The sequence below is a fragment of the Lemur catta genome, chromosome 2 (assembly GCF_020740605.2).
Source record: "Lemur catta isolate mLemCat1 chromosome 2, mLemCat1.pri, whole genome shotgun sequence".
Classification (NCBI taxonomy): domain Eukaryota; kingdom Metazoa; phylum Chordata; class Mammalia; order Primates; family Lemuridae; genus Lemur; species Lemur catta.
Window position 1 is genome coordinate 3,643,806 of NC_059129.1, and position 21,825 is coordinate 3,665,630.

Below are 21,825 nucleotides of genomic sequence, written 5' to 3' on the forward strand. Positions count from 1 at the left end.
TGAGCCTCGCCACACCCCTCCTCAACTATTGGTTCTTTACTATCCCAGGGTAGGCAGTACCTTCTGTTAGCTGATAAAAGCTTTGTCATTATGAAAATTGGCCCTAAGTGAAAGTAAACTGCTGATGATGAAAATAAAGAGGTTTTAAGAAAGATTATTCTCAGCCAGAAAAAAAAAGCATTGGATAAATTAAGTGGAAAATGAATTTTTTAGTGGTCTTTGCAACTTTGAGGATTCTTTTTTATTTTTATTTTTTAAGATTTTTATATATTTATTTTTGAGACAAGGTCTCGCTTTGTTGCCTGGGCTAGAATGCAGTGGCATCATCATAGTTCATTGCAACCTCAATCTCCTGGGCTCAAGAGATCCTCCTGCCTCAGTCCATGAATAGCTGGGACTACAGGTGTACCACCATGACTGCTAATTTTTCTATTTTTTGTGAAGATGGGATCTCTTGCTCAGGCTAGTCTCAAACTCCTGACCTCAAGCAATCCTCCTGCCTTGGCCTCCAAAGCGCTAGGATTACAGGTGTGAGCCACCGTGTCTAGCCAATTTTGAGATTTCTTAAGGCTTTGTCAGTATGAGTTCTCTGAGGTCAAGGATCTAGTGTAGATGCATACAAAAAAGACTGGAAGGAAGTATGCTAAACAGTGACTAACTCTGAATGATGATATTTGGGGTGATTTTCATATATTAAAAAATTTCAGGATGAATCTTATTTAAGCAGAAAAACAAAAAATGATAAAGGAAATTTAACAATGGATTTTTCTTGACAGTGAAGTTCTTTTAAGCTAATTCTGTATTTTTTGGTAAAATGGGATCTGAGGGGAATAAACTTAAATTCTGTACAATTAGACAGGAACATTATTACTGTTATCGTCTTTGTTTGACCTGGCCCTTCTTTTCAATGTTAACAGAAGCCATGCAGTGACACCTGCTAAGACTTGTTGGTAGCCATGTCGGAGCCCCACAGGGTCCAGTTCACCTCTCTCCCAGGTTCTCTGAATCCTGCGTTTTTGAAGAAGTCCCGGAAAGAGGAGGTTGGGGGAGCAGAACAGCATCAGGACTGTGAGCCGGCTGCAGCAGCTGTTCGGATTACACTCACCCTCTTTGAACCAGATCACAAACGCTGCCCAGAGTTCTTCTACCCAGAGCTGGTGAAGAATATACGAGGGAAGGTGAAAGGCCTTCCACCTGGAGACAAGGTACACTTCAGTGTCCTCAGAGGCACTTGACAGGCCTAATGTACAGGTGTCAGTGTGTGCACGTGGACTTCTGTAGTATGGAAGCAAGACTACCAAGGCTTTGGCCACCTCAAGATCATATCACTTGCCCAAGGTACACTTCAGTGTCCTCAGAGGCACTTGACAGGCCTAATGTACAGGTGTCAGTGTGTGCACGTGGACTTCTGTAGTATGGAAGCAAGACTACCAAGGCTTTGGCCACCTCAAGATCATATCACTTGCCCAAGGTACACTTCAGTGTCCCCAGAGTCACTCTGCAGACCTAATGTACAGATGTCAGTGTTTGCACATGGTACTGTAGTGAGGAAGCAAGACTAGCAAGGCTTTGGCCGCCCTAAGATCATATCGCTCACCCAAAGCAAGCATGAGGTTTGCTGGTCTTGCCTCTGTGCATGAAGGGAGAGAATTCTTTATAGAACCATTCCCCTGATTTACGCCAGAGAAAAATGTATGGTACATATAAAGCTAATTTAAATTATGACTAATTAGTATAAATTAAAAAACAATAAATTTTTCATGCCTAGGTTATAAATGTTGCACGTAAGTGAAACTAGACCCTGACTGTTCCAGTGTCGGAATTCCATGCTAGACGTTTTCCTTTTCCAAGGGAATCTTGCTCTCTGCAAGATTCTAGGATTCTAAGGACAGATAAGAAAAAACACAGACTGCTCATTTCTTCTAAGCAGTAGTATTCTGGGTAGTTCCTTTACCTGGATGGATAGAAACCTGTTTCTGCCTTTTTAAAAACATTTTTTAAAAATTTTATTTTGTTTTTTGCCAGAATTGTATTGTAGGCTTTGGACATTTGAAAAATAAGTTTGATTTCTGAAAAAAAAATTTTTTTTTTTTTGAGACAGAGTCTCGCTCTCTTGCCTGGGCTAGTGCCGTGGCGTTAAGCTCACAGCAACCTCAAACTCCTGGGCTTAAGCAATCCTTCTGCCTCAGCCTCCCAAGTAGCTGGGACTACAGGCATGCACCACTGTGCTGGCTAATTTTTTTCTATATATATGATTTTAGCTGTCCAGATCATTTCTTTCTATTTTTAGTAGAGATGGGGTCTCGCTCTTGCTCCGGCTGGTCTCGAACTCCTGACCTCCAGTGATCCTCCTGCCTCGGTCTCCCAGAGTGGTAGGATTAGAGGCGTGAGCCACTGCGCCTGGCCTGAAATGTTTTTTAAGTGATCTATTTTCCTGGCAGATTTGCTTTACTTTTTAGTATGGAACTTTCAAACATACACAGAGGTAAAGAACGTAACATAAGCAACACTCATGTGCCCATCATGCAGCTTCAACTATTACTGTTTTGATAATTCGTTAATGTTTCAAAACTTTTTTATTGAATTATGTATGTAAGAAAACTGCACATTTGACAAATGCACAACCTGATGGATTTTCACAAACTCAACACACCCATGTAACCTGCACCTGGGTCACAAAATATATTTATAGGACCCCAGAAACTATCCTCCTGCCCTTCCTGAACACCACCCCAAACCTCATAGGCTGTCACTGTCCTGATTTCTAACAGCTTAGATCAATTCTGCATGTTTTTGTATTTTATTTGTAGGAATCATACAGTAGGGGTAGGAGCTAGGTGAAGAGCATTTTTAAGCCCCTACTGTATACCTGTGCACTATACTAGGCTCTGAGGAAAAGGTAAGTGGCACCCACTGTAACATTCTGATCTCTAGAGCGGCTCTTAGTGAAATGGGGATGAGGCTAATGCCTAGCTCACGGGGTATTTCAGGGTAGAATGAGATCATGTCAGTGAAGTTTCTATCAGAATGCTTCAGTGCCAGGTGCTGTCAGTCTCATTCAGGGTTGTGCTGTTTAGTGAGGGGAGTATGGTTAGAAGATTGACCCACTTTTCTTAGCTCAGATAAAAATGTGTTTCCTTGATTGAGATCTGATTGCTGGAATGGAAACCAATGAATCTGTACCAAGGGTCAGCCAGTTACATAAAGGCCAGTGGGCAAGATGAGAAAGAAAGAATTTCAAATCTGTTCACAGTCCGTTTTCTAGTAGGACATGTCTTTTTCCTTGAGAGGAAGAGGAAGTGGCAGTGATTGGTTATTTATAAGCTCAAACCAAATCAGTAGATGTTCAGTGAAAGTCTAGTTCAGATATTAGAACTTCAGTGCTCTGATGTTACCTTTTTTGGGCTCCAAATGCCCTTCTCTATTGCAGAAAAATGCATGGAGCACACAGAACTGTGGATCCAGTTTCAGGGAATTCATTCCTGACTTAAGGTTCAGAACTCCTAAATTGTTGTGGATCTACTCTACAGCGTTAAAAGTACAGTTAAATCTGATACATTTGTGCATAAATTCATTTGTCATGTAATTCCTACAATGTGAAGGCACTGTGCTAGACACTGAGGACTACATAAAGGGAGAAGACACTGTACCAGTCCCAAAGCAACTTGTAATAGTGTAGATGTTTTAGGAGACTCATACCAACACAGGTACTGGAAGTTATGGTGTGGTCATCGTTTAAGTCTGGTACAAATACAAGCCCTAGTGGGCTTGGACAGAAGAGACCTTACATCCTGGATGCTGTGTTTGGACAGAGCTGGATCTTCATACAGTCAGGAAATATTAGTTATTGGAAGACTACTATTTGCAGGGCATTAAGGAGTACACATTGAATCCAGTGCTGCTGAAGGTTGGGATTTATTAAAATTATTTTAACAACTCAAGTTACATGTGATCATTGTAGAAAAATTAGAAGATTTGTACAGATAAGCACATGTTTTAAATACCACTTATTTGTGGTGTGTTCATTATATATTATCCTGTGATATCCTGTTATATGTATATACCGTAAGTCATTTAACTGATCCTTTGTAGGTAGGTGGGATTTCAGTAGGCAGAGATGGGAGGATGAGATGGAAAGTTTTGTTTTCAAAAAACATTCAGTTTTTAGTGTTTTTGGTCTGCCTTAAACTCTAAAGCATATTTGGTATAATATTAAAATTAAGATTCCCTGCTCAAGAAGCTAAGGCCCACCTCTAGAAAATTTACTTCATGAGAAAAATGCTAGAATGAGCTTATAGAATAGAAATAAACTTTGGAAGACTGCCTGCAAAAATATTTGGAGTGAGTTTTGCTATTGGGAGGACAAAAGGGAGGTGATAGACATTTAAGGATAGGCTTTTAAGGATAGGGAATTGCATAAACCTGGATTTGACTTTGGCAGCCCTGAGAGAAGTGCAGGTTCAGACCACTTTTCTAAACAGTAAGGCGGAACAGCTCTTAAGAACTTGCACTGCATTCAGTGGGCTCTTAACTATTTTGAGCCATTGGCTATTGGGGAAGTGTGGTGAATCCTGTCAGCCCCTTCTTAGAATGTTTTTAAATGCATAACATAAATTTTAGGGTTCCAGAGGAGATCCACTGTACTGACCACAGCTGTGTAGAGATTGAGCACCCCTGACTAAAGGCCCTTTGCTGTGTTTGAAGCCCTACAGTCCCTTGTGCTGTGGTGGGCGGTTGTAGGCATTGACTCAAGTTTTGCTGAATTACATGAGTGGAACTTTTAGGTTTTTAAACAATTAAGATAAACACTGATGAGATGTAAGCATATATCTTGTCTTTTTCTGGAAAACAGTTTTTTTTTTTTTTGAGACAGAGTCTCACTCTGTTGCCTGGGCTAGAGTGCCGTGGCGTCAGCCTAGCTCTCAGAAACGTCAAACTCTTGGGCTCAAGCAATCCTCCTGCCTCAGCCTCCCAAGTTGCTGGGGCTGCAGGTGTGTGCCACCACGCCCAGCTAACTTTTTATATTTTTAGTTGTCTGGGTAATTTCCCTCTCTTTTCAGTGGAGATGGAGTCTCACTCTTCCTGAGGCTCATCTCAAACTCCTGACCTCAAGTTATCCTCCCACCTCGGCCTCCCAGAGTGTTAGGATTACAGGCCTGAAAAACAGTTTCTGTTATGCAGTTTATAGGTGTTGAGTAGTCAGTGAATGTTCTATGAATAGGAATGTGGGAATATTTTGTGATTTATTTTTTGCGTAATGGTTTCTTTACAGAAGAAAGATCTCTCAGATCCTTTCAATGACGAAGAAAAGGAAAGGCATAAAGTGGAGGCCCTTGCCCGGAAATTTGAAGAAAAATATGTAAGATTTCTCTCTTGGGCAATAAAACAACCTCATTGGGTGGGAGAGGTTTCTAGACATTTCCATATTTCTTTAGTGGAATATCATGTAATCATCACTTATCTGGAAATAAAGTGTAGAGCTTGGAGAGAACAGAATGCAGCTGTTAAACAAATGCATTGAGGTACAGAAAAGGCATATGGTAGAGCTAGTGTGTGGTGCTGAGCAAATGAACAAGAATGGCCTGTTACCTGCCTTGGAGAAAATGTTTAGATATGAAGCACGAGAGACCATTTTATGCAGATAACATCTGTACTATGTGGAAAGGTCTTTAGGGAAGGAGTATTTTGGAGGGGGGGGGCGGTATGAGAGAGACTGTTGCAGTGTGTTACAGGGTTTAATCGCTAGCTGATGAAGTTCAAGGCAACAGTTCTGTGTATTTATCAAAAAGGTTATGTTCTGTTGCTTTTAAATTTTAGGGTGGAAAGAAACGTAGAAAAGACCGAATACAGGACTTGATTGATATGGGGTATGGTTATGATGAATCTGATTCCTTCATCGATAACTCTGAGGCGGTAAGTAGTTAATGAAAATGCGCTATCACAACCACCTCCGAAGCTCCTACTTTTGATGGCCTGGAAGCTGGTGGTGGGGTCAGAGTGGGCTTGTCCTCTCCCTAGCATGAGGCAGTAGCAGCACTGATGAGAGAGGAAGTGACATTCTTAATCCAGGCCTTCCTCATCTGAAAATGATAACCAGATCTGTCCAAAACACCTGTAGCTTGGACATTTCATGATTGACCAAAAGGATGGCTTAGCATGCTGTTGGAAGTGTGACAAAGAAACATAGTCACATCTCTCGAGACCTGCTTTGCACCTTTGAACTATAGAACCAGAACTTGGAGCTGACAGTTTGTTTCCCCCCCTTCAGTATGATGAGCTTGTTCCTGCTTCTTTGACTACAAAGTATGGAGGATTTTACATTAACTCGGGAACGCTGCAGTTTAGACAAGCATCAGAATCTGAGGATGACTTCATTAAAGAAAAGAAGAAAAAGTCTCCCAAGGTTAGAACGTGCTCGCTTTTGGATTTCAGAAATGCTTTTTGCCGTGACCCTAGCAGATGAGTAGGTGACTCACCAAAATATGCGACGGTTTAGGATGTGGCTCAGGAGGCTGGTGGAAAGGCACCACGTGTGCCGTGACAAGGAGACATGAACTTGAGGGGCTCCATTCAGCTCTTGGTTGTGGTGTCCACATCACATGACATCCCAGCAGGCTCAGCAGGGGTCATTTCTCCAGGTGGTCACAGGGTGGGGCGAGAGCAGTGAAAGGGTATGGAGTGTGAGGGAGTATGCACCACCCTTGCTGGACCTCTTCTGTGGACATGTAGAGGACTTCAGTTCCCAGGGCTGTCATCCCACTGAAAACAAGTCAGCCTTAAGATGAGTATGTTTTACAATCTGTCTACCTCTGCCTGTGTGTTTAAAACAAGACGTAGGGCCTATGTGTAGCTTATTTCAAAGTAGAAAGGTTTCAGGCTTCAGGATGGCCGCTGTTGTCTCAGCCCCGGGTGTTTCTAGGAGACACTGTCAGTGGGAATGCTGTGGGTTTGTGGTCCAGGGACTGATCTCTGAGAGCTTTTATTCATAGAAGAGATAAGACAGGTCTCAGGATGTGCCCTGGGCGGAGCAAGGCCAGTGCTGTGTAGTGCAGTTGCTCCCTGAGTTAGGGAGCCGTGTAACTGTGCCTTGTCTTTAATTCTCAGAAGCGGAAGTTGAAGGAAGGTGGTGAGAAGATAAAGAAGAAGAAAAAAGATGACACTTATGACAAGGAGAAGAAATCGAAAAAGTCCAAGTTTTCCAAAGCCGGGTGAGAGGCAGCAGCTTCTTTGCTAGGATAAAGTCTGAACTGTTAGGGCAGGACACCTGGGAGCTGACTCACCTCCTCCCCACAGCTTCAGAAGAGGCGGCCGGCCTGGCCTTCCTGTGCTCCTCACACCTCCCGCAGTGCCATTCCGGGCATAGACGCTCACCTCTCTGTGTGTCAGATAGTTCCACTGTCAGTGTTGGCAGCTATTTCTGTCACTGTGTGACTGCTGATGTTTCTCGTTCTCTTGGGCACTCCTCTCCCTGCCCCAGTTCTCCTTCTGTCTCTGCTGTTGCCTTTGTCTTCTGTGGTCATGCTTCCTTCTCCTCTCTCGGTCTCACCCCAGCTGCTCTTCCAGTTGCTGCTGTTCTCTGCTGCTCCTGCTTTCTCCCTTTAAATACTTTTCTTGCTCCCCTCTCCCCCACTCCTTGCAACCTTTTATTTCAGCCTGGCAGTGGTTTCTAAAAACCCATCGGAAATTTAGCATTATGTGACACTGTGTTGCTAACCTGAATTAACTCTCAAGCTTTGGTCTCAGCAAGAACGAGCTCCATATGCCAAGAGGAGGGAGGAGTGATAACAGGGTGGACTGTGACTGAGGCTCTCCCGGAGACCATTGCCCTGGGACAGTTTCCCTTTGGAGGTGTTCTGCAGCTGGAGTAACCAGTTTTCCTCTTGCTTGTAGCTTCACAGCCCTCAATGCCAGTAAGGAGAAGAAGAAAAAGAAGTATTCTGGGGCTTTATGCGTTAAAGAGATGCTAAAGAAATTTCAGAAGGAGAAAGAGGCTCAGAAAAAAAGAGAGGAGGAGCACAAGCCTATAGTGGTCTCGTCAGTGGAAGCTCAGGGCCTGCGGGAACTGGAGGGCACCTCCGACCCCTTGCTCTCGCTCTTCGGCTCCGCTTCTGACAATGATTTGCTCCAGGCGGCCACTGCCATGGACTCGCTGACTGATTTGGACTTGGAGCAGCTGCTCAGCGAGTCTCCAGAAGGCAGCCCCTTCCGTGACATGGATGATGGAAGCGATTCCCTTGGGGTGGGATTGGACCAGGAATTCAGGCAGCCCTCTTCTCTCCCCGAAGGCCTGCCAGCACCCCTGGAGAAGCGCGTTAAGGAGCTGGCTCAGGTATGGTGACACTGTGCAGATGGGCTTTCCTGGAAGCGGTTCGGGCAGATTGACGTTGGTTCTGCACCGTGTGAAGCTTGATGCCCAGAGAAACCGGTAGTGAGTTGGCAGTTAATGTGTAAGCTTTTCCCAAGCTCTCTGCTCATCCTGAGTGAGGAAGCAGTGTAAGCTCTGCCCTTTGGGCGTCATTTTTAGGCCTTTCTTGACTTCTTCACTTCTGGAAAATTTACTTTCTTCTAGGGAGATTTTTCTATTTTTTACCTGGCACTTTTCTTTTCCACACAGTATCTTTTGTTTTGTATGTTAGACCGACGCTGATGCTGGCAGCAGGCAGCTGAGTCAGAGATCCATCTTCTTGGTCTTTGGAAGGTTTTGAAAATTCACAAAAGCTTGCAAACATACAAGTTACAGGGTATATGCTTTTTGCCACCCTTGCATTGTATGTCATCAGTGTGAGGCAGAGGTTACAGGAATGCCTAAATTGTGGTCAATGAAAAGGAGCTAGACTTCGAATGCTGTATTTATAACTATAGCCACATGTGGATCATTAGTTGTGATGACATTTACCTTTCAGTTAAAATAACATTTTACCGTAGGCATCATGACTTGTAATGCAGCTCCAGTGGCATTTGTGTTCTATAGCTGCAAGTTTTAGTAGTCCATATAATTGCTTTCTATTTTTAGTAGAGACAGGGGTCTCGCTCTTGCTCAGGCTGGTCTTGAACACCTGAGCTCAAACAAATCCGCCTGCCTCGGCCTCCTAGAGTGCTAGGATCATAGGCATGCGCCACCACACCTGGCCTATAGCTGCAAGTTTTAAACCAGTGATTCTCATAGCATTTCAGAATCACCGTGATATATAATATCCCTTGTGTTTTAGAGCAGGGTAAAGTATCAACCACTGCTACAAATGATTTTCTCACTTCCAAAAAATATTCGAACACAATATACAAAGCGAAGAAAACATCTTATTCAGTTCCCTAGTTTATCTTTGTTTAGCTTGTGTGCAGTGTTGGACATACAAGTATTCTATTTGAATGTAATGATTTGAATGAATTGTGCTGTGTCAGGGATTCAGAGTATGTCTTAATGACGTTGAGGTGGAAGGAGTTGACTCTGAACTTGGCATGTTTGAGCCTGCTGTCCTATATATGCTCTCAGAATTCGTGTTAAAAATATTACTCATTGTTCTTTTCAATCCCTTGGTTTGTAACCAAATTGTTTTATAGCTTCTAAAAGTCTTGTTAAATAATTTAAGTAAGGTCTATGTGACAGTAGCCAGTCATTTTTTAGAGAAAAGTCAAAATAGATTCTTGGATGTGTCCCCATTCCCACTATAGCTTGTGTTTTGGTCTGATTACTTACTGTTTCACTTTCTTGGGAAAGATAGGGACAAATTTAGTGGCAATGAAATGGTATAACCTGAAACAGTGCTGGGCTATGGTGCAAGAATGCCGCACTGGGTGGACACCCTGTTTGGCAAGTTGTCCCTCCTCAGTGGTTGCCAAGTGTCAGCTCTTGGGCATGACAATGGCAGGGTTCTGGATCCCACAGATAAGGTGGGCCTGGGTCCTGGTGGGGAGATGGTGACCAGGAGAGGCTGCTGTTCTGGTTTGAAGATACCATGTTCAAGTATGAAGTTGATATTGATACTTCAGTCTTCACCTTGCCTTTCTCCTATGACAGCACTAAGAAACTTTGGAGGCCGGGCGCGGTGGCTCACGCCTGTAATCCTAGCACTCTGGGAGGCCGAGGCGGGCGGATCATTTGAGCTCAGGAGTTCAAGACCAGCCTGAGCAAGAGTGAGACCCCGTCTCTACTAAAAATAGAAATTATATGGACAGCTAAAAATATATATCAAAAAATTAGCTGGACATGGTGGCTCATGCCTGTAGTCCCAGCTACTCGGGAGGCTGAGGCAGAAGGATTGCTTGAGCCCAGGAGTTTGAGGTTGCTGTGAGCTAGGCTGACGCCATGGCACTCTAGCCCGGGCAACAGAGTGACACACTGTCTCACAAAAAAAAAAAAAGAAACTTTGGAAAATGGGGTGGAAAGTGTATGGGATTTATCCCGACAATCTAAAAACAATTTCAATTTGCATATTCCTTTCTAGCCTCTGTATACATGTTTTCATGCAGTTGTAATTATAGTTGTGAATAATTATTTCCTGCTTTTTTCAGTTAATAAATGTTATAAAGCCCTCATCACTTTTAGTGGTTGCAATAAAAAGGAGGCTTATTCTAGAAATTTACTGAGTGCTATTCTAGAGGGTCCCTAGGTACTCTGTTGCAACCAGGGCCTTGTGCTTGGAGCCCTCAGAGCCTCGCTGTGTGTGCGCGTGAGTGCTCTGGACTCCCAAATCCTGTGGAGAATCTGCTAGGAAAGATAGTCTTCCCAGGGAAAGAATACATTTGTACATAAAAATTGCATATAGTTCCAAAAGTCACACGTGGATATTTGGGTCCTTATATAAGGAGCCGTATCCTAGATCTTAAAATGGACATTGCATTTCTAAAATTTAAATTAAACTTTATGTATTTAACTGTAGCATTAGCAGTGTTATGTGTGTCTCACTTTATTTTTTATTCCCCTTATTTTTGTGTTTTTCTCTTATTTCCTTTATTTTTATAGTAAGATTGGTTAGATTTTAAATCTTGGTCTTAGATAATACATGTATCAGTTTCTATTGCTGTCTACCCCAAAACTTTGGCTTAATACAGCGATTCATTTCTCCTGACCCTGGGTTGGCTGGGTGGTTCCTGTCCTGATCCTATCCGGGCTCACTCTTGCGGCTGCGTTCGGGTGGCAGCTTGACTGAGTCCTGGCAGGGCCTCTTTCTGGCCTATCATCCTGGCCATCAGGGTATGGCAGTCTCAGGGCAACATCTCAAGAAGGGTAAAGGTGGAAGCCACAGGGCCCTTGAGATCTAGCCTTAGAGGTTGTGTGTATCACATCACTTTACCACGCTCTTGGTCAAAGCAAGTCACAGAAGCAGCCCAGATCCAAGGATTGGGGAGCTAGAGTGCACTTCTCTGGGTTGGAGGAATTTCTCCACAGGAGGAACTGTGGTCCTGTTTTGCAGTCTACCAAACTGTAAAAAATATCTTTGAAAGCTTACGTATGTCAAAGAGGTCCTCCAAGGGGACGCCTTGGTGGATGCCCATGCTATGTTTACTGTTTTCTTCTCATGTTAGCCCATTTTTTCATTTCTTGCTCATTTGTAATGTGCATTTTTAAGAGCCCCAGGGAATCCAGTGATTTGATGGCCTCACCCTGTCTTCTCTTAAATGCATTGATTGCGTCATTTGTCGTAGTTGTTAGAAGTACAGATGCTGGGAAAGCTCAGGTTCAGTGCTCTCTTGGGCCATTGTCTTACTATAGTCTGGCAGCTACTCGGCCTGGACCAAACAGATGACCTGGGCCTATTTTGGTCCTCTTCAGTCAAGCATAAAACAGGGACAATACTAAGAACAGAAATGAAACAGATACCCCATGCCACCTTCTCCTCTACTCTGCCCTTTCGTAGAGTTAGAACTCCTGCATCACAAGAAATGCAGGGAGGGATGGATCCAAAGAGAATGAATGAGGTAGGAAAAAGAAAACAACTTGTTTGATCTTTTTTTTTTTTTTTGAGACAGAGTCTCACTCTGTTCCCCGGGCTAGAGTGCCGTGGCATCAGCCTAGCTCGCAGCAACCTCCAATTCCTGGGCTCAAGTGATCCTCCTGCCTCAGCCTCCCGAGTAGCTGGGACTACAGGCAGGCGCCACTATGCCTGGCTAAATTTTTCTGTATATTTTTAGTTGTCCAGCTCATTTCTTTCTAATTTTCAATAGAAGCGGGGTCTCGCTCTTGCTCAGGCTGGTCTTGAACTCCTGAGCTCAAACGATCCTCCAGCCTTGGCCTCCCAGAGTGCTAGGATTACAGGTGTGATTGTTTGATCTTTTTTAAAAAGAAAGTCATGCCATATTTTATTCCATTCAGCAAAAACAGGTACAGTATATAAGATTTTGAGCTAGGTGCTAAAAGGCAGCAATAGCTTTTCTTATAATAAAACAGCTCATTAAAAGGCTGTTGGAACTATTATAAATCAGCATGATTGGGGTGTTTGATTTAACTTCATTTCCTAATTAATTTAGGGTTGATTAATTTATTCAGCTCCTGGGACAAGAGTGTCTTATTATGGGTGAGGGACCTCACTTATTTCTGGAAGACTGTCAGATATCTATCCAATTGCTCTTTTAATTAGATTTACTTAAAAATACGGTAGTTGACTAATTATCTTCAGTATAAAACTAGACCCTCAGAGATATTGTCTGTGCAATTCAAAAGGCTTCAGAAAAATCTTTCTGAAGATTATATAGGTAGAAAGCTTCTGAAGTATTGGAGAAATGGCTATCCAAAAATAAAATTTGATTGGCAACTTAAGCTGTTGATGGGTCTGACAAACAATGGGGCATTTGAAATACATGTAAAAAAGTAATTAGATTGAATTACTATTAAGGTGCTTCTGGATCTTATAACCATCAGTATAAGTGTAAGCAAAAGAATGACTCCAATTTTATTTTCTGTCAGACTAATATAATTCCAGTACCGTCCAAGTGCCAAGGTAGAATTCTGAATGCTTCTGAAAGTGTACGAAATTGGCCCATGAATGGATTAAAAGTCATGCCCTTTCTTCCATTATCCGTCTGTCCACTTCACTGCTTTGATCTCAGGCTGTCCTTTAGCCAGAGGATCTCGGACGCTTGAGTTCTGCATCTTCTCCAAGTTATATTTGGTTGTTTGATATTAAGCTTTTCTTCCTCTGGTGTGCCTTCTTATAGTGCTATCTGTTCATTTGTTTGTTCGTTCATCCATTCACTCAGTCGACATTTACTAAGTATCTGTCATGTGATAGGCAGCTGGGGAAATAATATCGATGAATGAGATTCAGTCCTTGTCCTCGTGAGCTTGTTATGGAAGTGGACCAGCAGAGATGTAAACAGCAGACTGTAGGACAAAGCAGAATGACATAAACTCTGTGATGTTTGGATAGCTGAGCGGATGGTTAGGTGGACAGGCAGACTTGAGGTAAAAGAGCAGTTCTCTGGGGGCACGTAAGAATTGGCCTAGAGACAGCAGGCTTGGCCAGCCCCCTGGGGGAGATGGCCTTACGTCAGGGCAGGTAGCAGAGCTGAGGGTGGGTGAGTTGGTGGATGGCTGGGCCATATCCTAGAGGGACCCTTAAAATCACATGAAGGAGTTGGGATTTGATTCTAGGCCTGGAAAGAGCCACTGATGAGTTCTAAAGAAGGGAGTGGATGGATTTAAGAAGGTTGGACTGTGATTTTTAGAATTGGGGAACACAGAAGGGAGAGCAGAAGCTAGTGGGTCTCGCTTGAGTTTGCATACTAGGGGTTCATCCATTCACAGAAATACAGCTGACCCTTGGACAACAAGGGTTTGAACTCCATGGGTCCACTTATATGAAGATTTGGCATAATCTGGAGCAGTGGTCCCCAACCTTTTTGGTACCAGGGACCGGTTTCATGGAAGACAATTTTTCCGTGGAACTTGGGGAAGGTGGCGGGTGGTGGAGCTCAGGCTGTGATGTAGGTGATGAGGAGTGGCTGTAAATACGCTCATTTGCGGCTGCTCACCTCCTGCTATGTGGCTGGCCCCCTAGTTCCTAAGTTTCATGGAAGGCGATTTTTCCACAGATGGGGGAGAGGCTGGGGGGGTGTGTGGCGGGTTGGGCACCACAGATCTGGAGGACTGACTTTTTGTATACTTGCATTCCACAGCAGCGACTGTGGGACTTGAGTGTGCTCAGATTCTGGTATACATAGGGCTCTTAGCACCAATCCGACAAGTATACCAAGGGGTGACTGTGATTGGGAATTACTTAGAGATGATTGTAAGTTCTGGTCCAGAGCTTAGATGGAGCAGTCAGAGAGGTTGAAAGGGACCCCAGAGGATGCAAGGAGAGGAAGGCAAGTAGCAGGTGATGGAGGTTAGCAGTCTGTAGTTGCAGAGGGTTGATAAAGATTTATCCCTTTGTTCTAGTCACCTTGTCACCCTTGTTTGCTGTCATTATTATACATCAAGTCTGAGTTCAGAAACTTTATTTCACCTAAAGCCTTCAGACCAGCAGCTCTTGGGTTGAGATCAGTGGTTCCCAACCCTCTCTGCGCATCAGCCTCACCAGAGTTACTTCGAAGGAGGACTGGTGCTTGGGCCACATCTAGAGAGTGCACATTCCTGCGCTCGTCCCCAGAGATTGTGATTTGATTGGTCTGGGACAGGCACAGCTGCCCATGTAACTCCAGTGTGCAGCCAAGTATGAGAACCACTGGAGTAGACTCTGAGGGTTTGCCGTTCAGACTTCTGCTCTCAGTGTCTTGGCTGCTGCAGGGGTCTCTGAGCTTGTTCTCCAGGGTGTTGTGTTCTCATGGTGGGCAAAAGAAGACTATGTATTAAACTCCTAGAGTCTTGTGTTAATAGTATGGTGTGTTATTTAAATGTCTGAGTAATAGAATTTTGATAAACCATAAGTAAATTATGAATTTTCAAAGAATTATAATATCCTTAAATGTTAAAGTTACACATTGATATTATTATCATCACTTACCAATAACGAAGGCCTTTAAATCTTGTAGGTTTGTTGAAGTTCTTGACTGTTTTCCTACTATAAGTGTGTGGAAATCCCAGTCATCGTGCAGTTGATAGAGTGTGGGCACAGAAGTTAGGTAGCTGGCTGGATTGGCCTCTGACCAACTGCATCACGATTGCTTTGACTGCGTGTGATTTTCTTTTATGTGAATGTTGTCTTAAGTCCTGGGAAGGACAGACCACAGATGCTGTAGCAGCATTTGAAAAAAAGAGCATACTGATCACAGGTGAACTTAATCTGGGATTAGGGCGGAGTGGGAAAGGTGGTGGTGAGGATTTTATTGACAGGTGCTCTTTACGGAGTGACGGCTCTTGTGCCTGTGGGTGCGTGTGAGGGCTGTGTGGGGCAAGTGCACTAACAGCTGTTACTGTCTGCTGTGAACCAGGCTGCCAGAGCTGCCGAGGGAGAGAGCAGACAGAAGTTCTTCACCCAGGATGTTAATGGGATCCTATTAGAGTGAGTATCGTTTGTTTGTTTGTGTTTGCTTTTACTGTGCCTGGGTGGGGCCAGCCAGGGGAGAACGGGAGTACAATTGAACTCCATAAAGGTGACCACCAATTAGATAAAAAGAGAATTGGATTAATACAGTTTTTCTCTTGTTTTCCTATTAAAAAACAAACAGGGACACTAAATATTTTTCTCCAGAAATGATAGACCTTCCTAATCTTAGGCGGCAGGCATTAACAGCACACTGCGTGTGATAGTCCTGGCCTGTTGGAAGAGGGTTTCTTGGCATGTGTGAGATGAGGAGACAGGGGGTGTTGCCTGCCTGTCTGGGAATCCAGAAGAATGAGAGACAAGTTGGTGGCCTCAGGGGCCTGCTCTCTGCATTGAGGTGCTTCTCAGCGTCCCTGGTCATCGTCCTCTCGTGCTTACTCCTCCTAGTGCTCATGTACCTCGGCCACAGCATTTCTGCTGACCACCAAGCCTCTGAGACACTGTGCTGTGTGAGTTGGATTACAAAGCAAATAAAGCAAATGCATACATCTTAACCAGGAAGATCTGAGCCTTGTGTCTGGCCCCTCAGCATTACAGCTCTTCTCCTGGTTGGGCCATGTAGCAGGGGAAGCTTGTTGCTTAACAAGAGAGGACTTTGCACATGTAAGAACAGTTGTCAATACATGGGCGTGTCTTTGCAAATGGCCTTGCCTGGCTGGGATCTGAACTGGGTCAGGAAGAGTGCTGGGAGAGAGAACTGCAGAGTACCTGGGCATCCATGTGGGCGAGAGGTCTGTCAGCCTTTCCATGCCAAATATGGAAAGCTCACGGCATTGGAGAGAAATTTTTTTTTGCTTATTTAGATGGGGAAACTGGAGGTGTGAGGATTTCCCTAACCTCATGATAGCAGGTAGAACTAGGAACCAGAAAAACAACAACAACAAAAGAACTAAGAAGTAGAAGAGAAAAAGAAATGCTGTCAGAAAGTATTTCCTCTTAACTCCGAGTAACTTGTTACTTTCCACTTTGAAAGCTTTTATGTTTTGTTTATGAAATGTACTGCTTCAAAGCTTGTCCTCTTGGGCCCTGTTTCCATGACTACCTTTGACTTGGCCTCATGTTTGACTGGAGAGCCTTGACCCACTTTACCTGGCCAAGTGCATCAGGTTTGGGAGTTGTTCTTGTTTGTTGATTGCTGAAGATCTGTTGTCTTGGCCACTCGGCCACACTGTGTGGCCAGTAAGATAAGGTTTGGCCTGCTTTTGGCTCCTGGCTGTGCTCTCCACGCAGGGTGAGCTCATGGAGAGAGAAGCTGCAGCCATTGATGACTCTGTTCTGTTCTGCAGCATAGAAGTGCAGACTCGGGAGCTGAGTAGCCAAATCCGTTCAGGGGTCTATGCCTATCTTGCCTCATTCCTGCCCTGCAGCAAGGATGCTCTGGTCAAACGTGCTCGAAAACTTCACCTCTATGACCAGGTGGGTGACTTTGGAGTGGAGCCCCGTGGCTTTGGGGCCCAGTTGAGGGGTAACCGAGTCTTCACAGAGGCCGCATCTGCTGCTGCGCTGTCTCCTTTCAGTTTGCCCATCGTGTGTCCCTCGTAAGAGTGATGTGTGAACCAGTCTTGTCTTGTGTCCTGCTCTCTGCAGGGGGGGCGTCTGAAGGAGCCTCTCCAGAAGCTCAAGGAAGCCATTGGCAGGGCGATGCCAGAGCAGATGGCCAAGTACCAGGATGAGTGCCAGGCTCACACACAGGCCAAGGTTGCTAAGTAAGTGTGGCCCAGTGCTCACATGTGGTGTGACTCTCCTGCCTGTCTTGCCACATTTCTTGGTGTTTACCCCATTTCCGAAGGACACTCTTGGCTCCTCTTGAGCGTTTCCCCTTATCTGAGAAGTCCCCGTCCCTCAGGGAGATGGTGACAGGATGTCTTTAGGGTCCCTTTTAATTCTGTTCACCCTGTAGGATGCTGGAAGAGGAGAAAGACAAGGAGCAAAGAGAGCGGATTTGTTCTGAGGAGGAAGAAGACGAGGAAAAGGGGGGCAGGAGGATAATGGGACCCCGAAAGAAATTCCAGTGGAATGATGAAATCAGGTGTGCCCAGACTGGGACTTTGCCCATGGGAGGGTTTGTGGGGCCAGTGTCTGAGCATGTCCCTGTATTGCTGTTGGAAGTTAGGATCGTTTCCTTTCATCAGGGCTGCTGGAAGCACGTGGTTGAAACCTTGCACAGAAGCATTTGGGGCGGTTTGAAGACTGTGATTTCTGCCTCCTCCTCAGGGAGCTGCTGTGCCAGGTGGTGAAGACCAAGCTGGAGAGCCATGACCTGGAGAGGAACAACAAGGCCCAGGCCTGGGAGGACTGCGTGAAGGCCTTCCTGGACGCCGAGGTCAAGCCTCTCTGGCCCAAGGGCTGGATGCAGGCCAGGTGAGGGCCGGGGTGGCCGGATGGGGCATTTGTGCAGTTGAGGAATATTGGAGCGCTGCTTTTGTGCAGGTTACTGCCTTGTTGACTCAGCTCTGATCTCACCTGAGTGATTGGGGGACATACTTGTAGCTAGGAAAGGGGCTTCTCCGTCATCCCTATAAGAAGGGAAGGTGCCTGTGGAGTTTTGTCTCTGTCATTCTTGTCCCACTTCAGTTCAGGACGGCTGCGTGCTCCCATATAAATATGTACTTTCCTGTTTAAACATAATGGCTCCTACTGGGAGGTGAGAGATGGATTCATCTTGGATACTTCTTAGTGACTGTGAAGAAGTCTAATTTGCAGGTAGCAGGGCTGACTCTGTTTGTGCCAAGTGCCCGTCCTCTGCCTCAGAGGCTCCTTGGTGTGATGCTGTTTCCTGTGAAGCGAGTATGTCTGTGTACGCAGAACAGGAAGTTAGCTGCAGCTGGTTTTCTGGATTGGACCTGATTCTTCTGCGGTTACAAATCTGGGAGCTTTTGGAATTGCTACCCTCTTTGTTCAGAGGAAGAAAATTTTTGTTGAGTTTCTCTGAAAGGAGATGCACTGTGGGTCACTGCACATTTTATTCTTGGAAGAGATGGAGTAGGCAGTAGGGGAAGTGTTGTGGCCTTAGGGAAACGTCACCATGAGAAGTTGGGACAGAGCCATAGTTTTTCTTGGTAAAGCCCAGACTCTTGGCTTTTGGGCAGCTGGTGTAGCCACTTGAGATTCTCTCACCAGGAATTCGGCTCACCAGTCCACTGACATTCAAGGAGTAAGAGCCACCGAGGACCCGGGATGCTGGCACAGCTCTGAAAGCAGAGTGCCAGCGTTAAGGGGCACGTACAAATGCCCAGTGTTCTGTGTCTTTCAGGACTCTGTTTAAGGAGAGCAGACGAGGCCACGGGCACCTGACGTCCATCCTGTGAGTGTCTCCGTGTTTTCATTTCTCAGGACTAGTGTTATTTTTACCTTCTGCGGATATCCTCTAAACTGCTTCTGTTCTCATTCCTCTGAACAGGGCCAAGAAGAAAGTAATGGCCCCTTCCAAAATCAAGGTGAAGGTGAGTTGGCCTGCTAATAAGGTCGTGTGTCAGTTGTCCTCATCTCCCTGCAGCCACGCTCCAAAAGCCTGTTGAGTGACCATTGCAGCTCGTTGAGCTTTGCTGGTCTGGGGACAGCTATTGGGATTGGCACTGTTGAAATTATACCGGGGCAGAGACCTGAGCTGGGCCTCTTGACCCCCTCTAGCTTCAGTTATACAAAACAGTACCCGCCTGGCCCAGGTCCCCGGGTTGTTGTGGGATTGAGCCCCCTGGCCACCCCCTGAGGAGGGAAGAGCCCTTGCAGGTGCAGAGGTATGGCACCATGACGATAGTCTCTTCATGGAAGAAACACACTCTTGGTCAGTGCAGTTTAGCTTTAGAGCAACAGAAAGGAAAAGTGGCTTTGTTGAGTTAGCTGGCAGAAACGGAGGGTGGCACAGTACAGTGGTGGGAGAATAGAGTACAGACTGGGAAAACTACTTTAGATGTTGCAGGAACCTCTCAGTGCAGTGAAAATTGCTGTTTACTAAAATTTTTACCAGTTTGTTTGTTTATTTGTTTTTTTAAGACAGTGTCTTGTTCTGTTGCCTACTGGAATTGCAGTAGCGTGATCATACCTCACTGCAACCTCCAACTCCCAGGCTCAAGCAATCCTCCTGGCTCAACCTCCGGAGTAGCTAGAACTACAGACATGTGCCACCATGCCTGGCTAATTTTTTAAATTTTTTGTAGAGAACAGGATCTTGCTATGTTGCCTAGGCTGGTCTCGGACTCCTGGGCTTAAGTGATCCTCCCTTCTCAGCCTCCCAAATTGCTAGAATTATGGGCGTGAGCCACCACGCCCAGCCATTTTACTAGTTCTTGAGGCTTGGTGTGGTGCCCTTAACCATACCTAAAGAGACCATGAGAATGAGATGTGCAAATCATTTATTCCTGTGTATCTGTTGAGCTCCTACAATGTCTCAGACCCACTGCATTAATTACCAGGTGTGCAGGAGTGACAGGTTAGATCCCATTTCTGCTTCCAGGAAAAGGACTTTCTTGGAGGAGACAGGTGGTGGGAAAAATCAAGGAGGATAAAATAGCTATTTTAAGGCAACTCTCATGCCCTGCGTCAGTCTAATTGCAGCTGGGAGCACTCTGAGATAGTGTGAATGCAAAGAGGCAGTGTGTCTCTTTATTGAGTCTTATGCTTTTTCAGAAACAGAGGGAAAAGTTCCGCTGTGAGTGTAAAACCCAGCCCCAGCCAGCCATATAAGTTGCAGCACTTCCAGTCAAGGCACGTACGGCTACTGTTCTCTGCCACCCCTTGTTTTATAATTACACAGGAGGTCCAGTTCTTTGCGACTCAAGTTGTTCTCATGTTTATGTCCTCACAACAGGCCAACGCTGGCATCTTAAACATCAGCATTTCTGCTTTCCTTTAGGAATCATCTACTAAGCCTGATAAAAAGGTTTCTGTCCAGTCAGGACAGATTAGCAGCCCCATTGCGTTGCCTTCAGAACACCAGGGAGGAGGCCTGAGCATCGGGGTCTCGAGCAGGGAGCTCCCCTCCCAGGTGGCAGGCAGCCTTGCTAACCCTGCTCCTGTGGGCCTGGAGGACTCGCTGGATGAAGACTTGATCTGCAATGCAGCCTCCTCGGTGGAAGCCGTGTCTAAGGAACTGGCTGCATTGAATAGCAGAGCAGCTGGGAGCTCTGAATTCACACTGCCTGCCCCCTCAAAAGCACCTGCAGAAAAAGTTGCAGGTGTGTTATGTACAGAAGAGAAAAGGAACTTTGCCAAGCCCAGCCCTTCTGCTCCCCCACCAGCTAGCTCTCTGCAGTCACCCCTCAATTTTCTGGCCGAACAGGCTCTGGCACTGGGGCAGTCCTCTCAGGAGAAAAAATCAGAGAGTTCTGGCTACAAAGAGCTGCCTTGCCAGGCTCCCCTCAACAAAGGCTTGCCAGAAGTGCACCAGTCCAAAGCAAAGCACCATGGTTTGCCACGGACGTCTCACGGACCCCAGGTGGCAGCTCCCGTGCCCGGCCCCCAAGTCAAAGTCTTTCATGCAGGCGCTCAGCAGCAGAAAAACTTCACGCCCCCAGCTCCGTTTGTCAATAAGCTCCAGAGCCCAAAGGCTTCCTCCCCACAGTGCCACCGTTCCCTCCTGCAGATAGTGAAGACAGCGGCCAAAGGCCAGGGCTTCCATCCCTCCACGCCAGCCGCCTCAGGAGGCTTACCAGCCTCTAGCAGCAGCTCTCATAAGACCCCAGCCTCGTCCTCTGCCGCCCTGAGCCATCCAGCAAAACAGCATACAGCCAGCTCTGCAGGGTCGTCTTATAAGAATAATCCCTTTGCCGGCTCTGTCTCCAAACATGGGGTTTCTTCTGGCAGCTCTTCCTCTGGAGGAACACCAGTCCAGAGTTCTGCTTCTGGGAACCTGCTCCCTGGCATACAGCCTCCCTCCACAGGACAGTCCGCCAGCAGACCTGTCCCAAGCTCAGCAGTGAAAAAACCGCCTGTTTCCCAGAAGCTGACCCTGGTGGCCCCTCCAGGTGGTCCAAATGGAGATTCCGGTGGTGGGACCCAGGGAGTGGCAAAGTTACTGACCTCGTCCCTAAAGCCCCCCGCGGTTAGTAGTGTGACATCGTCTACCTCTTTGCCAGTGAGTATCCCGGCAGAGCAGCCTGCCCTGTCCCACCCGCAGGGGCCTTGGGGATAAGGCCACTTGCCTTGCCCTGGGCGGAGATGAGATCTGAAATGGAAGGTCAGGTAGGAACAGTGAGCTCAGATGTTGGAAGGAGGGCTGAGCTTCCTGCCCTCAGGTGTTCCCTTTTCTGGTGGCAGGAAGCCCAAGATAGCCTGAACCTTCTCCTTAGGAAGGTGGAGGGAGCGAAAGGATGGTCAGGGCCGTGCCTGCAAGGAGGCCGGGGCTGCG

At 45.9% G+C, this 21,825-nt stretch overlaps 1 protein-coding gene across 6 annotated transcripts in view; it reads left to right on the forward strand.

Moving 5' to 3' along the window:
- The window catches only part of UBN1 (ubinuclein 1), a 32,210-nt gene that overhangs the window by 4,365 nt on the left and 6,020 nt on the right, over nt 1-21,825 (forward strand). For 4 of the 6 annotated variants that reach the window (XM_045542527.1, XM_045542529.1, XM_045542530.1 and 1 more), the window contains exons 2-15: nt 918-1,205; nt 5,273-5,359; nt 5,818-5,913; nt 6,269-6,403; nt 7,105-7,208; nt 7,891-8,329; nt 15,367-15,437; nt 16,766-16,895; nt 17,067-17,185; nt 17,380-17,508; nt 17,694-17,840; nt 18,733-18,783; nt 18,880-18,922; nt 20,332-21,552. In XM_045542527.1, the coding sequence (XP_045398483.1) occupies nt 957-1,205; nt 5,273-5,359; nt 5,818-5,913; nt 6,269-6,403; nt 7,105-7,208; nt 7,891-8,329; nt 15,367-15,437; nt 16,766-16,895; nt 17,067-17,185; nt 17,380-17,508; nt 17,694-17,840; nt 18,733-18,783; nt 18,880-18,922; nt 20,332-21,552 (3,021 nt within the window). In that variant the 5' untranslated portion in view covers nt 918-956. Of the gene's footprint in view, nt 1-917; nt 1,206-1,338; nt 1,472-2,810; nt 2,900-5,272; nt 5,360-5,817; nt 5,914-6,268; nt 6,404-7,104; nt 7,209-7,890; nt 8,330-15,366; nt 15,438-16,765; nt 16,896-17,066; nt 17,186-17,379; nt 17,509-17,693; nt 17,841-18,732; nt 18,784-18,879; nt 18,923-20,331; nt 21,553-21,825 lie in introns of those variants that run through there. The other 2 variants (XM_045542531.1, XM_045542532.1) reach the window with 2 other exon arrangements.